General features: G+C 37.2%; 1 protein-coding gene across 2 annotated transcripts; it reads right to left on the bottom strand.

Annotated features, from left to right (window-relative positions):
- Positions 1-1,206: 1,206 nt before the first annotated feature.
- On the bottom strand, positions 1,207-8,861 carry LOC140789931 (uncharacterized). Of its 2 annotated transcripts, none has more exons than XM_073139845.1 (6): positions 8,379-8,861; positions 7,940-8,045; positions 7,771-7,855; positions 7,433-7,516; positions 2,114-2,227; positions 1,207-1,681 (listed from the first exon to the last, which is right to left on the bottom strand). In XM_073139845.1, exons 1-6 carry the CDS (start codon positions 8,396-8,398, stop codon positions 1,386-1,388), a joined length of 705 nt encoding a protein of 234 aa, XP_072995946.1. In that variant the 5' UTR covers positions 8,399-8,861; the 3' UTR covers positions 1,207-1,385. The 2 variants fall into 2 exon arrangements, with proteins under 2 accessions (XP_072995946.1, XP_072995947.1); XM_073139846.1 differs by having other exon boundaries at positions 7,764-7,855; positions 8,379-8,782.
- Between the last annotated feature and the right edge of the window lie 9,511 nt (positions 8,862-18,372).

The following is an 18,372-nucleotide window of genomic DNA, read 5'->3' as shown; positions in this document are numbered from 1 at the left end:
CATCACCTAATGCCCAGGCTACAATAGAAACCACAATCCAACTAAACTAGGTTGGAGCAAGCCCAACCACACTCCTCATTCTTCCTCGAAGGAAGAAGGGAGTGTTACGGTCGCTTTTGGTGAAGATGATTTTCTATCGGATTTAATAATTTGGATAGAATTCAACACAGAACTTGCAAAGGTGTCCCTTAGGGGCGGCCCACTCCTCCCCCTTCTTCCAATTTATCTATCACCTTTGCCCTAACCCCTTATATCATCCATAATTCTTCAATCTACACTTACTCATCGGTGTCACCCTATTATGGCCGATCTATCACCATCCATCAACACCTAGGATCTCGTGCCTCTATCCACGGATATATAGATGGACTCCTTGATGTTCGTCTACTTTTCGGATAATATCTCGAGATTCCATTGTTTGATTTCCCTGAAATTAGATTTGTTGAAATGCTCTTTGCTAGGGCTACAACATATCAAAATTCACGTCGATCCAATAATTGCATATTTCGGGATGCTTTTTTAAAGTTCTGTGTCAGATCCTGTCTAGATCTGAAAAACAGGATAGATTGAACCTTAGCCTAAGAGGAGATCGTACCACAAAGTCAGTAAGTAACTAGACTAGATCAATAGGTTTACCTGAGCTTGGAGCGGGCTCAAGTATAGTCGGGGCCAGCTATAGGAAATAGGAGAGCTCTTCGGCACCTGGTACCCCAATCAACGGCTACAGCTTACGATGTGGCTGCGTCCGGACCCCAACATATCAAAATAGGATAGCTCTCAGACCAATGCAGCATCAACATGAGGTCGTTGACCAATGAATTTCTCTAACAAATGAATGATGATCTGCACAGTAGAATTTAAAGTAATTGAAGGAGAAGATAAATGATTCATTTGTGGAGTCGACTTGTTTTGATGATATCTTGACAACATGCACTCAAAAATTGAACATTTTTGGTGAGGAAGAAGAATAAGCAAGGGAAAAAAATACACGAGATTTAGGGTTTGACTAACAAGCCAGCCCTCTCATAACAGCTAACAAAGAGGGAGGAAAGAAGACAATGGTGCACGCACCAAATCATGGCCGGCCATACTAGCTGAAACTTTCCGAAACGAAAGCTTACCTAGCAGTTATAAAAACAACCGAAATAGAAACTTGAGAAGGTTCTTAATGGCAAGAATTAATCTGTAAAACTCAGATATGCATGGTTTGATATAGAAAGCAACCTCATTAACTTATAGTAAAAAGGTGAAGACAAATATTTCTGGAAAAAGAAGTTACAGCCAAACCGTTAAGTTAACATATTATATAAGTTATATGCTATAAAGGTTGCTCTTGACAATCTGCAAAATCCAAGTTCATCTCAACAAACAAAAATCAACCTACACTACGCCTCAACCTTGATCTTCTTTTTCTTCTTCTTCAGTTTCTCTGAATGAGACGGCTCAGTTTCTGATGGGGTAATTGTGATCTGTGTATCCATATCAGAGGCGTGAGTAAATTGTTCAGAAGACCTCCCAGACATCTCAGAATGTCGTGTGCTGGCCTCACGTTTCTTTTGCCTGTTAGAAGATCCTTGACTTCTTTGTCCAACACTATCATGAGATATTCCATCTGTTTCCAGCAAGCCTCTGTGCTTCAATGGAGTAACTGAATGACGAGACATGCTCTTTCTAGAAGAACCTAGAACATGATTTTAAAAAAAAAATAGTTACATTACTGCCAGCCTGCAAAACTGACATAAGCAAGCACGCATGCCGGTGCGCATATATATATGTATATATATGGAGTTTGGACTGCAAATTTTGTCAGTAAAGTGACAACTTTTGAGAAATATTTAACACTTCTCGCCATTTGTTGTGCATCGACATGTAGAAGACTTATTCCAAGGTGAGATAAAGTGCTCCCACTTGGGATGACTTCTTTAAATCATGATGCATATTTAATAGCTGCAAAAGTACTAAATAGGGGAATAACTATGTTTGTACACTTGTCAACAAAAATGCACCAATACAATGTTGCACTCTAAATGATGATTGATGATCCAACACTTTCTAAGAATTGATTTGATATATATTTACAACATGAGCAGGAATTTTAAAAGAAAAGAATTACCTTCAGATCTCTGAGTGCTCAAATTAATATTAGCAAAACCAGCTTTCTCCAATTCTTTAGGCTCTGGATAGCGGACTAAACAGACTCGACGTGAGACCTTCCCTACTGGAATATCTAAACAAAAACAAGGCTTATTAAAAATCAATATTGAGTTGCATCAGCATACAAGTGATTAGCAGATTAACAGTGTAAACATACAAAACATATCTATGAGGACCAAGGTTCCCAGTATCGGGATCGGGATCGGTATCGGCCGTCCAGAAAAACGATACGTATCGGCCGTATCGGCCGTTCGTATCGGATCGGACTATTTTTTAATTATATAAAATTCTAAATATTATTTAAAAATGCAGAAAAATTTAGAAAAATGACAAAATAAGAAAACAAAAATTACTCACATATGAAGTCTAAAAACTTAAAAAAATGTATTAACTTACTCAAAATTTAAAACTTTGTTGAATACCGAGCTGGTTCTCGTAAATTTCTATAGTCTTCATCATCATAATCACCATAAGTTTGTAAATATTGATGTCTGGGACCTGATGCTCCAAAAAGTGATTCCATCATACTAGTCATATTGTATGGATCTTGTTGTGTGACTTGCATTTGAGGAAGATAATAACCAGCATTTGAATCTTGTTGTGTGACTTGCGTTTGAGAAGGATAATAACTAGCATTTGGATCTTGTGCCTGAGAATACTGAGGATATTGAGGATAATAACTAGCATATGGATCTTGTGATGGCTCCAAATAATAAATATTCGATGTACCATAATCATAGGAATCAAAATGCATCTCATGACGACGTCGCTGATATGTATATATATCCTCAGTTTCTTTGTCTTCACTCCTTATGCCTCCTTGACTTTCCTCAACAAATTTAGATGGAACGATCTCACCACCATATGTATCATTAGGACTATGACTCGTACCAGCCTCTGCCCTCGTCGTGATCTCTCCTAATATTTCATCTAACCATGGGTTATCTCTGTCATCTAATAACCTGTCCTCCATTTCTCTGATCCATGGAGTCAAGGGGTCTTCTTCATCAAAAACATGATTTAAATCAATCAATTATTCATTTTCTGCCTTTCTTCTTAAATTTCTCTCCCTCAATCTCATATTATAATGACAAAAAACTAACTTCTCCAATCTTTCCATTGTCAGTCGGTTGCGTGTTTTTGTGTGGATTAAGGAAAAAGTAGTCCAATTTCTTTCACACTGTGATGAAGACACAGTTTGACTTAAAATCTTCTTTGCTATTGGCGTCAAATTTGGTGCCTCCTCCCATCCATAAATAGACCACCATTGGTGGAGTGTTATGAGATATAGGCTGCAAAGAACTTTAGCAAGATCTTGAATTGCTTGACTCTCAATCTATATCTCTCCATCCGAAATCAGAAATATATTATTAGCTTATTGATTATATTGAAAGTTAAAACTTGAAACAAATAATAATAAAATTATTTAATTGAATCATAACTCACTTCTTTATCGCACAGGATTTGTTTATGAATATCGGGCTCAAGCTTGCTGATTACCTTTCTAACCCCCAACAAGACTTCACTATCATTATTGACATTTTTAGAGAATTGAAATCTTGGATTAAGAAAATACCCTGTAGAAATTTAAAATTTGTAAATTGTAAGCATTCAAATTTTTAAATATTCATAAATAAAAGTAAATTAAAACTTAGAACTTAAAAGCATGCTTACCAGTAGCGTGTATATCTCTATGTAGTTGTTTGTTCCATCTAGAATCAATCATCTTCCACCACTTCCTATAACTTTGGCCCACATTTTTTTTTATTGATTCTTTAGCTATGTCCATTGCCTCATATAAGAAACCCATCTCAGACTTGTCATCACTATCTACAAGTCTTAATACTTTGACAAGAGGCTCAAATACTGCGGTGGCAATTGTAATATTATCCCAAAATGTATTTCCAAGAGCCATATTTTTCAAAGTTTCACCTAAAGATTTATCTTTAGGTTTCATATTCTTAATTTTCATAGACCACTCCTGTGATGTAAACATCCGCATAATATCATCCTTGTAGCGCATGATGCTCTCCAAGGCTAAAAAGTGAGTGGCAAATCTAGTGACGCTGGGTCTAATGATCTCCCTACCACCAGTCATCTGCCTGAGTAAATTAAGAACCCAACCATGGTTATATATAAAATTTGTTAACCTCTGACCTTCACATATGACCATGTCAATTTCAAGCTCTTTTGCAATATCCTCTAACATCAGATCAATACAATGTGCAGCACATGGCGTCCAATATAAATGAGGTCTTTTAATCATCAGTAAATTTCCAGCAGCTTTATAATTTGCCCCATTATCGGTAACCACTGACTACTCTTTTTTCACCAATTTCTTGTACCACCTCATCCATCAACCGACAAATATAATCTGCATTTTTGAAATGAGCGAGAGCATCCAGACTTCAAAAATATTGTCCCCATGCCGAGTACACTAAGAAATTAATTATATTTCTTCCGTTTTGTGTACTCCACCCATCACACATCGTTGTACAACCAAATTCATCCCAATACCGTTTAAATGTCTCAATATAAGTATGAAGTTCATCTACCTCTCGAGTCAAAATATTTAGTAGCAATATCATTTGAACTAGGAGGGGAACACCAGCCCTACCGATTGTATAGCATCCACCATAGTGTGATAGTAAGGGCTATCAGCTACATTGAAAGGAATATGATTGTAGAAGAAAAATTTAGAGATAGCTTTACCAATGTGTTTCTTTGCATTTTTAATTCCTTTGAGAGCTGTCTTGATTGAAGTCTGTGTACGACCCCTTTTTTTTTTAAGATGTGTATCCATTGGTCCAATATTTTCAGACTCTGCTGTAACACCAGGAGTCCTATGGGTAGAACTACTGCCCCCATATTCTCTCTCTCCTCGTATATTAACTGATCTAGATCTTCGAAAATTACCACCAGTGCTTCTTCTCATCTCTTCCTCTTCTCTATGCATATTTCTGCTCTCTTTCATTGCCCTCCTCATCTATCTGTCCTCATTCTCATCACTTTGCTCACTGCTATCATCATCAATGTGTACAGGATTATGCATCAATTCTTCACGAATCATTGACTCTCTTTGTTGTGCAGATTGTTTATCCTTCTTTTTGCCAATTAAATGAGCCAACATCTGCTTTCTAACTTCCAAAGACACTTGAGTGCAAGCTGCTACATTTTCTTGTCTTCCAGCTAAATGTTCTTTCAAACGGCTGACACCACCACTCATTTCCTTTCCACACCAGTTGCATTTAACGCGTCTTTTATCTTGCCCAATAGTGATACAATGTTGCCACCCAATGTCGGTATCATATGACTTATCTTTCGGAGCTATTGATATTTTAGCTCTGCAACTAAAAAACATAAATAAAAATTAAAATAAAATATAGTCTCTACTCTACTGCTGCGACAGAGCCAGAGAAGTCTCTCGCTGCGGCTCAAAGAAGAAGATGCTTGTTGTTGCGGAAGCAAGAAGAGGCCGCAGCTGCGGCGGCACTGCTGCGGAGTGCAAAGACAATGGAAAAAAAAAAAAAAAAAAAAAAAACTTACCGAAGGTCGCCGAGAGATCGAGGTCGTCGGATAACGTCGCGGAGGTCGAGATCACCTTAGGAGAGATGGAGATCTACTCACTATTCGGTCACTTAGGTGAGAAAGAGAGTAAGAGATCCGTGAGAAAGAGAAAGAAAGAAAGAAAGAGAGAAAGAAAGAAAAGAGAGAAAGAGAGGAAAGAGAGGAAAAGAGAGAAAGAGAGAAAAGGGAGAGAGGCAGGTGGGGGGGGTGGGGACATCAATAATTGATGTCCCCCGGGTCGGATCCGACCCGTTCCCACCCGTTTCGGTCGGGATCGGCCGAAACGGCCGATCCCGACCAAAACGGATCGGGTTTCGGCCGAAACCAGCTAGGATCAGGATCGGCTAGGGCCGAAACTGGGAACCTTGATGAGGACATCAACAACACTCAGCATTATAGAGCAAGAAAGCAAGCATGATCAATGAAAGTTGAAATGACAACATGATATATCACCCCTTTCTTTCTTTCTTGTCAATGAGGTACTCTAGTTATATGTCAATATCAAATGGTATTATAATATTAAAAATAAAGAATATTCTCAGAAGCCAAAAGGCCCACAACTAACTTGTAATACGAAGAATAGATAACTGCAAAGGAGAATAAATCAAGAAAGGAACTAAAGAATAAAGAATTTGTACACAAGGCTGCTCTATAAGCTGTTAGTTTGGTTACAGTGAAATCTTTTAACCATGAATTTCGTTAAATAACAGTACAATTTGGTGGCCTATGACAACCCAAATATGATGCAATACCAAAAAGGAGTATAACACAAATCAAAAGAAGAAGAGAAAATGGAAAATGGTCATTCTAAACTCTAAAGTGATGTAGAAATTATTTGCTTTGTTTTAAATGCATGTCTACAAGTTTTAACATTGCCAAAATGCAATAAAGATTCTTCTATTATTTCCAAGAAGAAACAGTTAACCACAGTATAGTGCCAGATGTGGCTGAACTTGAAGATGCTAACCCAAGTACAATTTAAGATGATAATTAAGATGCTGCAAAGCTCCAGGAGATCAAATAAAAGACAGAAAAAATAAAACCCTTAGAACACACAGTAAATCAGAACTGGTTACATAACAAGATGTCACAGAAAAATACTCATGTCAAGTTGGTTTACTAATGATAGTGGAAATATTTCAAAATTCTGAGGTATAAGGATCCCTACCTTTTGTAATTATCAGAAATCTCTGCTTCTCTGTAGTAAAGAATCACATGCTAATATTTTATGAATAAAGTCATGCAGATCCAAGAAAATTTCTAAATATCAGGCAAGTCATGACATTATAGGTGAACAAAATAATGGAACAAGATGCCTGAAATATGGCTAGCACATAATCGCTAAGCTTGCTCCAACACATTGGAGTACTAATGTCTAAGGTGAAATCAGGTAAAAGCTACGGATAATGGTTCTAATATGAGTTCTCGAAAGAATCCTTGTAAGATGTTCAAATTGCAGACTCCATCAGAATACTCCATAGACCTATGCACAAAAATTATTGCATATAATATACAATATAAGCATGCTATTCATATATGCATACGCATAAAATGGATAAGCAGAAAAGTAAAATTAATAAAGATACACTCATGCACAAACACACATATAATATGTATAAAATCAAATACATACTGAAAGAAAATGATCAAACTATTAATCACAATGAATATGAAAAAAGATGCCAAAAGTATAAAATCCATTAGCTCATACCAACTTTTGATTCTGACCCTGATGCTAGGAAGACCGTCGCGTCAGGTTCTTGAGCTGCAAAGCTGACAACTTCATATGACTTCCCTGTTATCATCGGAGGGATTAATAACAGTAGAACCATATCTTATTTACTACTCAACAGTAGTAATGACAGATGGCGTTTCATATCAGCACATGAATCAATTCAAGTAATAATTCTTCAATAAACTATTCAACTCTATTGAATGAAGGAGAGATTATAATAGAGAAAAGAAAAAAGTGTGTGTATATATATTTATATATATTCAAAATTCATCCTCACTCCAGATTCAAACTACAGAGCATGCCTTACATCTCACCAGATGAAAACTCAAAGCTGCCCAACTGCCCATCACCATGTAGCTTGAGAGAAAGTTCCTTTCCATGGAAATCAGCAGGCTGTAACTGCAGTACAATAAATAGTATCATGTCCCATCTCAAATGCAGATGCCATTGGAAGATAAACACATCTAGAAGAGAAAATAGTACTTGGTTGAACGGCCACTGGATGAGCCAAAGCTCTTTCGATTCTGTCAAGGAGATATCGAGGAGTGGTCCCTTCGTCTCCTCTTCAAAATCTGGTCCAGGCCTGTAACTGCAAACCCAGAAGCGACAAATCCCATGAGCATGATCCTTTTAGTAGTAAGAGCCAAATCTTTAGCATAAAAGGATTTAAATTTTGTTTTCAAAGAACTAAACCCCGCTCTTATAAAAAGCAAGCTTCTTGATATCAAAATCTATAAGGTTTCCTTTCTTAAATTTTTCTTATACAAAGCTAAACCTTTTTATTGATATTTCTTTTCTCGCATAAGCGTTTTACGACATCAAGAGTATCAAATTCTGTTTCAAAATTTTAACCTTCTCAGTCATGGTATCAAAATTTGACTTTTCCCAAGTAAAGAGTTAGAAACGGCTTGGAAATCCATACCGATCTTCAGAAGCATCCATCGAAGCAGCTGAGAAAGTGATTCCAACAATGCAATGATACCGAATAAGATTATACAACGGGAATTGTGAATCAAAGTGACAGAGAGCCTATGAAAGACGGCTCGGCCATGAACGACAGCGGATGGATCTCGAACAAGCGCAGTAGCAGCTCTCGTCGAAGAAGGTGCGAGCAGAGGCAATGGGAGGACGGAAATGACCACGAAGGCAAGGTCGCGGAGAAGCGACTAGGAGGTCGTGGACGAAGTGGAGAGGTCGTGGAGGAAGGGTGAGAAGGAACAGGGAGGAGGAGGATGGTGTCCAAGGAGGGTTAGAGAGGAGTGAGAGGAAGGAGAGGGTGAGAGAAGGGCTGTAGGCGGCTGTGGAAATTAGGGCTTTGGAGACTGCAACGCTCGGTGAAAACTGATGCGATAAGAATCAGGTAAATCATGAGCAAATTACTGGCGATTTGCAAGGCCCATCCATCAAGTATCAAATTGGCAAAATCAGACCCCTAGTTATCCGATTGAAATTTGAAGCCTTTTCTACTAATTTACCCCTAATAAATTTCAAAAAGGCTACCGTGTCCTAAAACAATTGAACTAATATCTGCTAAATTATCTTATTACCTCATTTACTAATTTAGACTTAACAAACCAAGAAAAGAGTACCATATCCTCCTCCTTAGCGTGATTACCTAGATACCTACTTCTCATCTTCTTCCTTCCATCTTCTTATCTCATTCTTCCATCTTCTATTTTAATCACTAACAATTCAAATATCCTTTCTCCTCTAAAATATTATTTGACAATCCTAGAAGATTGTTTCTCCATTAAACATCTCTTTCATGTTGTTCACTGTTCATCTTGTTCTTCGGTGATTGAAGTATTCTGAAAAATAATTTAGAGATCAGATGTAATGTAAATACACAGATTATAAATGTCTTTGATGTATATTTATAAAAATATGCGTAGATTATAAAGGTAGGCGATGCATATATATATATAATGTGTACTATGTTGCATCTACGTGAGACTATTAATTTGCAGAAAAACACACTTATTTTTAATAATGGAAAGTTTGGGGTCTTGAAACTAAATGCATTAATTTCATATACTAGATGTATATCTATTTGTCATAAAATACATATAAATTACATAAGAGAGCGTAGGACCCATTGTTGATATTTAGAAAATTAGAGAGTTATTGTGCAAATGACTCTTCTATTTTCTACAATGACAATGCATATCTTTTTACAATTAAATACGCATAATTTATAAAACTTTGTCTATCCCTTAAGTAGTGTGCATGTGTCATAAAAAAGTGTGTATCCAATATTAAAAAAACGCATTAAAAGTCTACTCTTGATTTTTAGAAAATTAGAGAGTTGTTATGCAAATGACTTCTATTTCCTACAATGACACATACATATCTTATTACAATTAAATACACATAATTTATAAAACTTTGTGCGCATCCCTTATATAAGTGGTGTGCATTTTGTTATAAAAATGTGTATATCTAGTATAAAAAATGAATGCATTTAAAAGTCTAAACATGATTTTTAGAAAATTAAAGAGTTGTTATGTAAATAACTTCTATTTCCTACAATGATTGATGCCACATTTTCTTATAATTAAATACACATAATTTATGAAACTTTGAGCACATCCCTTATGTAATGTGTATTTAGTCATAAAAAGGTGTGTATCTAGTATAAAAAAATAAATGTGTAGCAAGTAATGATGCATATTATTTTATTTCAGGTCTGATATTCTAAAACAAAGTTTAGAGGAAATAAGAGATGTTAAATTATTTATTGTAAATGGGTATGATAGGCTCTGATACCAATTGATGGGTTCTTGTACCAAAAAGTCGACTACGCAACGATTCCTTCAAGATCTGGATGTATTACATGAATCAATCTGTGCAACTGTGAGCAAATATTCGTCAAATATTATCCGGTAGTCAGAAAATTGCGAAACCAAGTGGATTAGATTTGTAACTTCCTAATCTACAACTTTTGTAATTACACCTTTCACATATTCAAACTAAAACTTGGACGAAAATATGGAATAACGTGGGTGATGGTGGTGGTGACAGGTGGAGTGGATGTTAGGGATATAGATGGGTATAGAGATGAAAGTGGATTGTGGATGTGATTTAGGGATATAGACGAAGGGAACGAAGTGGTCGAGATCCCAAAAAAGAGGGTGGCTCGACAATCGAGGGAGATTAGAAGTTAGGAGAAACCTTGCCAACAATAGAGGTGGAAAGATGGTGATGAGGGAGGAGGAAGATTATGGTAGATAGATGATAGAGAGGCAAGAAATCAATATTCCAATAGCATAATGAATTTGACTGCCATCCACATATATATAGAGACTAGCCAATAAGTCCTAAAATAATATGTAACCCTAATTCTAGAAGATTCCCGTCGATCACGTTCAAATACATAAAAGACGTTATCTGTATGTGCAAACGTGATGCAGGTGTTCGAACGCGGGTGTACAAACTCACCCGACCGCGTTCGAACGCACAATATGCGTTCTCTGTATTTGCAAACTTGACGCAGGCATTCGCAAGGGTGTTCGAACGCGACCCCACCTGTGTTTGAACGCGACTTACAAGAATTTTATTTTAATGAAAATAAATAACTAATGCAGTAAGAAAAGATCCTAACTAAACATATCAGCCCACCACGCTTCCCCCACCTTGCCCTCAAGGTGAAAAGTCGAGGAAACGCTCCAAGATATTAGTCTCCAACTCTCATGTCGCCTCATCGGATGGCTTACCAAGCCACTCAACTAGAATCTCCATCTCTAATTTGGTACTATGTCGTCGTCAACGTCTAGCAAGTACACGAATTGGCTCAACGATCTCTATCTCCTCTAATGGCTCTAGTAGAGCTGGTCCAACGATCTCATGATCTCCAATCCGCTCCCTTAGTAATGAAACATGAAAGACATGATGCACTCTTAACCCCTCCGACAGCTCCAAACGATATGCAACCGGACCAATACTCTCCAACACCCTAAACGGACCAAAGTAGTGATGAGCTAACTTTTGGTTATGCATCAGACATAAGGTCACCTGTCAATATGGTTGTACCCTCACAAACACACAACTACCGATGTCGAACTCATGTTCCAACCATCATCTCGACATTTCTACAACAAAGCACCTCAAATACTGCTCAATGCCTCAATTGACCACCTCAGTTTGGTCGTCCGTCTATGGATGGTAGGCCGAATTGAAGTTCAATCGAGTCCCCTATGATCTGCAAAACTCTATCCAAAAGTTGCTCATAAATACACAATCATAATATGAGATAATCATGCGTAGCATGCCACGTAATCCAGCAACATTTCTAACAAAAGTTTTAGCCACCGACTTAGCTGAAAATAGATGTGACAATGTCAAAAAGTGCGCATACTTGCTCAATCTGTCAACCACCACAAAGATAATAAAATAACCACGTACCAGCGGAAAACCTTCTATGAAATTCATAGAAATGTCTTCCCAAACATGATCCGGTATAGGTAAAGGCTGTAGTAATCTGGCCAGTTTTAATGTGGTTGCCTTAGCCCTTTGATAGACTTCGCAATTATGAACAAGCTCCTCACATCCCGCCTCAATCCTAGCCATGTGCAACTCTGAGATATCCTCCTATAAGTCATCAAGACACCCTCATGACCAGCCTCTGGAGTTTGGTGGAAGTGCTCTAACAATGCATCCGCAGTCCAGCAGCAAACTGCCTCGATTCTCCAACTTTGGATAGTGCTCTGGATCATCCAACACCTCCTACAGCAATCTCAAAATATCTGGGTCAGATGTACATGCATACCTTAGCTCGTCAAGGAAGGGAAAGGTAGGAGAAAAATAGACTGCAAGCTCGGCGGTATCGGTTTGGCGTGATAGTGCATCCGCCACTCTATTTTTCATTTCCTTCTTGTATTGTATTTCATAATCATACCTTAACAATTTTGTAACCCATCTCTGCTGTGCCGGAGTGTGTATACGCTGTCTCATAAAATATGGAAGACTCTTTTGATCAGTTCATATAATGAATCATCTACCAATCAAATAAGGCCTCCACTTTATCATCGCATGCAGAATTGCCAACATCTCTCTCTTATAAGTTGATAATTGCTAAGATTTTTTGTAATAAAGCCTTGCTAAGATATGCAATAGGACGTCCTCCTTGCATTAGTACAGTTCCTATGCCAACACCCGATGCATCACATTTCACAATGTACTCTTTGGTGAAGTTCGGTAACGTTAGAACTAGCGCCGTCGTCATTGCTATTTTTAGATTTTCAAAGGCTAAAGTGCTTCATCTGTCCATCTAAAAGAGTCTTTCTTCAACAAAAAAGTAAGATAAGCAGTGATCTTGCCATATCTGGCGATGAATCGACGATAATATCTGGTCAGCCCCAAAAATCCTCTCACTCCGCTGGTAGTAGTAGGAATAAGCCAAGCGGTCATGCATGCAACCTTTTGAGGATCCACTGCTAAACCATCCGCTGAGATGATGTGGCCTAAATACTCCACTTGTTATATTCCCCATAGGCACTTGGACTTCTTAATCTTCAATTGGTTTTGCTTCAACAAATTCAGCACATTTTCCAAATGTCTCCTGTAATACCTACAACCCTAAACACGTGCATAGCACGAGCCCACATGGCACGTGCGTGGCACCTGACTATTTGGTTAGTTACTAAAAATCAAATAAACATGTATCAATATCATAAATTTATCCATAACATCTAAACTAAGAATAACACAAGTCTAATGTCAAACAGTACATGGATAACCCCTACTTGGGCCCTACACAGGCCACAACACATCATCAAGAGCTTTTCACCACAACATCTACACAACGGTGGTATATACATAATTACACAAGTACAAAGTCACCTGCTAAAATATAAGACAATGATAAATATACACTTTGGGGGATGTCCACTTATACATCAGATAAGATAACTTATCTAGCATATAACACTAACCACACTCTACTCTTCATCCACTGGCAAGACCTCCAAGGGAGAATCCTACTCCACACGTTCACCTGAGTTTTTGGAAAGTAGAAAACAAAGAAAGTAATGAGCAAAAGGCTCAGTGAATAAACCTTACCCCGAATCGGTGATGCCAAATAGAGAGTAAATCATGTACTGAATAATATGAATCAAAAAGTAGCATAATGCCATGTATGAGCATGTATATATGTATCCTCAATGACATATATATGAATAAAATCAATTCTTATGAATGAATATATTATATCCTCAACCAAAAATATATCACATGATGAAATTACCATATAACATCACCGAATATAATAACATATCATGTATAACAATCATGATCCAATGATACTAGTCATATCAATGATGATGCATGCCAACCACTAGATAATCGTATATGTCAAAGGCAGATATAATCCATATATCTCTCATTATCACAATCATCTGTCTTAACTCTTAATATTATCCACCATGCTGGACTATGGTACCCGGCCCCAAACTCGATACACAGCATGTCACAAGCTCAGAGCATACCCTGTCATACGCTAAGAGTATCTCTATAGATAAATCATACCCTGCCATACGCTAAGGGTATCTTTATAGATAAATCATACCCTGCCATACACTAAGGGTATCTCAGAAGAAAGTAATCATACCCTGCCATATGCTAAGGGTATATCAATGATAGTTGTACCCTGTCATATATTAAGAGTACAATCATCAGCTATCACCGTACTCTGCCATACGCTAAGAGTATGTCCAATACTAGTCTGGACCAAATACCGTTCCAGCCATCACATCATATCACATTACATCACATACACATGTACTTTTATGATTTTTTATACAGAATAGATCATATGCATATATCCAGTACTCTAACAGATCATACAACTTAAGAATTTGGGTGAAAATTAATTAACTAGTTGCATGACACGAGATTATTCCATGCTTTCCTATATTATGATATATTATATATTATATATAAACATTATGTTTTGGCCTCCAACATTGTTATATGATCTTATATAGAGATAATTACAGTTGAACATATTTTATTATTCACTAGATTAGATTAATCTACGATTTACCAAGAAATCAATCATTGGTGGATCGGAAGATTATCTTTCAATGAATAATTCAATTTTCATAAAAATTAAGTTCTTCATTCATTTTTAGAAAATATGGAGTAAGAATTTAAAATCATTAGATGTATCCTTTTAAAGAAAAATAACTAATTTCTAAATTCTAAACAATAAATTTAAAGTAGAAAAAAGAAGAACCTATTTAGCAATTAAGAACACATAAGAGATTTAGAATAAAAAAAAATATTCTCAACAAGCTTCTTCCTCAACCTTAAGAAAATTAGAAATTTATTTTAGTAGTTAATAATAACACAACTTGAATAAAAATAAACATGAGATTACGTTAAGAGATTATGCTAAAGAGTTGCATAATACTTCTTTCAAAAAAAAAATTCAAATAAAAAAATAAGAGATTACGCTAAAAGAAAATCAGAATATGAACTTTGCTAACATGCAAAGATTGAAATTTCTTCAAATGTGCTCTATTGTTGCCAATTGAATTAAAACAATTATAAATTTAAATGCTAAAATTTAAACAACTCCTCAAAAGAATAACTTAACAGAACGTACACTAGGTTTGACATTTTTCTCTAGCTCTCAACCCCTCTATTTATAGACTTCTTCGAGCATGAAGATCTGCTCTAAATCGGTTAGAAATCTGCTGTGATTATGCTTGAAATTTGCTAAAAATGTACATAAAATCTGGTGAAAATCTACATAAAATATGCAAGAAATATATCGTATTAAGTGGTAATTTGCTTGGCTAGAATTACTATTTAAATAGAAATTTGAAATTTGTTTACTGCTGCAATTATTGTTGAAATTTTGCCTGAATTGGAGCTGAAAATCTGCTGCATTAGGTGAAGGTTTCTTGCTAAAATTCTGCAACTTGATAGAGATTTGATTGCTGATAATTTGTTGCTTGATAAAAAAAGAAGGAATTTTGACTCATTCTAATTTAAATAAGAAAGAAAGTGATTAGTGGATCATGGTTTGACTTAAGCATGACTTGAAAGATGAGAGGTAGATTGAGTTGGTTAGTAGTGGCTAAGCCTAATTCTGGTTTGAGCCCAAATTTGATCATTTTTAGTGATTAAATGAGATTCAATTGATCAAAGGTCTATATATAACTAAAATACATTAATTAGTTAAACCAAAATATTAATATTTAATAATTTGGGCATAAAAATATATTACAATTATGAATTTAACAAATACCCCCAAACCAAGATTTTTGCTAGTCCTTGAGCAAAACAGAAGAACGAAGAATTTGGAAATAAAAAAATTAAAATATATATATTCTAACTCACTTTCGCAGGCATCACGATTGCATTTAGCATATGCAACAAGCTTTTAAACCCCTAGCTTCCATTAGTGGACGAGTTGTGTCTCGTGAGGGTTTGTAGTGAATTACCCACAAAATTCATTAAATCAATTAAACAAAGTAAAAGAAAGAAATACAAGACTCAAGTATTTTAAAAAAAATTGAAAAGAAAATAACAAAATCACCTAAAATTTTGCTCCTTATTGATTATGTAACAACATTTAGCAAAATCAACCTAGGAACACTAACAATTACATCAACTTAGATTAGCAAATCTCAAACTTTGCAGTTACCCTCAAGACCTCACACTATTAATATACACAGGTAAATACTAGTAAATTTTCACAAAGCGGACATAGCTAGAGTCAATCAATCTAAAAAATGTAGGCAAGGTATCCAATTATCTTCTCATTTAGCATTAATATATATTCTAACCTTATTGAAACTATTCATTCTCCTAAAGTCATAATAGAAAAACATGCTACAATTAAACACAAGGAGATAAATCTAGATTTGAATCACACTGGAACACCAGGGTATATATGTACAATATGCTTTATTACGATCTTAATTTTCTCATTAACTTAACTTGGAATTTCATGATTAAGCAATACTAGTGTTATCTTGCTTTCTAGATGGTCCTTGTAGCGAGGATTCTGTGAGTGAATTTAGCCACTAGGTGACAAGGCACCCCTCGGGCATCAACCTCGAAACAAAAAGACGATATACAACTAGCAGCCATGAATTAGAGATGGTAAGTCTGCCTTTAGATGCAAACACTTCCCGAGTGGCTATGCGAAGGCCCGATTACTCAGAAGAGAGACTATTGCTCTAACATCAATTATACCCTTTTGCATTTCAATCAACTTGATATATTTATGATACGATCTCCCCTTGGCTAAGGTGTGATCTGTCCCGTTTTCAGATCTAGACAGGATATGGCACAGAATTTTGGAAATGGATCCCAGAAGATATAGCCGTTAGATCAACGCAAAATTTTGATATTTTGTAGCCCGAGAAAAGAATTTCCAATAAATCTAATTTTAGAAAAATCGGATGGTGGGATATCGAGATATCGTCTAAGAAGTAGACAAGCATCACAAAGTCTATTTATGGATCCATGGATGGAGGCACGAGATCCTAGGTGATGATGGATGGGGGTACACCGGTGGTAATGGGGTGGCACCGGTGAGTAAGTGGTGGTGGAAGGATTATGGATGATGGAATGGGTTAGGGCAAGGTAATGGAGTGATTGGAAGAAGGGGGAGGAGTGGGCTGCCCCTTAGGGACTAGGGTGAGTGGCCGGTCGAGGAAGGCTAGAAGTAGTGGCGCCGGGGAATGAGAGAACGAGAGAAGAAGAAGAAGAAGATTAGGGCAAATCTCAATTCATTCAATAATGACTCCTTGGTTGCCATCCATACCTTTAGAGGCTAACTAAACAATTCAAAAATGGCAAGTATTAACCCCTAGAAATAGTGGATTTTCACCGACCATGTTCGATCGCGTACGAACGCACATTTTGCGTTCTCTGTATTTGTGAGCCTAATGTAGGCGTTTGCAAGTGCGTTCGAAGGCACCCCACCCGCGTTCAAACGCGACATACAGAAAACTTATTTTTCTATGAAATAAACACTAAAACAAAAAATAAAGACACCCCTAAAGTATATCCATGCTCAAGACGACATCGGTGAAGCTGAATCGTATCAATCCACCATGCTTCCGCAACCTTGTCCTCAAGGTGTGAAATTGGGTAAGTGATCCATGATATTCGACTCGAGCTCCCAGGTAGACTCGTTAGTAGGCTTGCCTAGCCACCCGATCAACACTTCTGTCTCCAACTTGGATCCATGGCGTCTTCTCCTACGGCCTAAGATTCAAACCAGTTCAGCTGGGCTATCTTCCTCCATTGGTTCGGGCAAGGCCGAACCCACCACATTGTTAGATCTGATCTGGGCCATCAATGCCGATACATGGAAAACCGAATGGATTTGGGTTCCCTCAGGTAGGTCCAACCGGTAAGCTACCGATCCAATTCATTATAACACTCAATATGGCCCGTAGTACTTGTGGCCCATCTTCTGGTTCAAAATCGGCCTCAATATGGATTGCCGAAACGGTTGAGCTCGAGCAAACACCAATTGATCAACCTCAAACTCTCTCTCACGCCGACCTTTGTCATGATCTACTTCATGCGATTTTGGGCTTATGCTAGATGAATCTTGAGCCGTCTCAAGGTTTCATCTCGGTCAGCAAGTTCCAAGTTAAGATCGGTTCGATCCAACGCTGTGAGTCTATTGTAGGCACAGAAGACAGGGGGAGTGCGTCCATAAACCGCCTCAAAGGGGGTCATGTCAATGCTAGAGTGATGAGCTGTGTTGTAAGACCACTCGGCCCATGGAAGGAATTTGACCCAATCCTTTGGTCGGTCCGCCATAAAGCAATTCAAGTATTGCTCTAGTCCGCGATTCACCACCTCGGTTTGGCCATCTGTCTCGGGGTGATAAGCTGAACTAAGGTTGACTCGAGTCCCTTGCAATCTAAAGAACTCGGACCAAAACT

The sequence above is a fragment of the Typha latifolia genome, chromosome 5, assembly GCF_019914945.1.
Source record: "Typha latifolia isolate L0001 chromosome 5, TyphaL0001v2, whole genome shotgun sequence".
Taxonomy (NCBI): Eukaryota; Viridiplantae; Streptophyta; class Magnoliopsida; order Poales; family Typhaceae; genus Typha; species Typha latifolia.
Note: the sequence above shows the minus strand (reverse complement) of the source record. Positions and strands in the feature narration are given on the sequence as shown.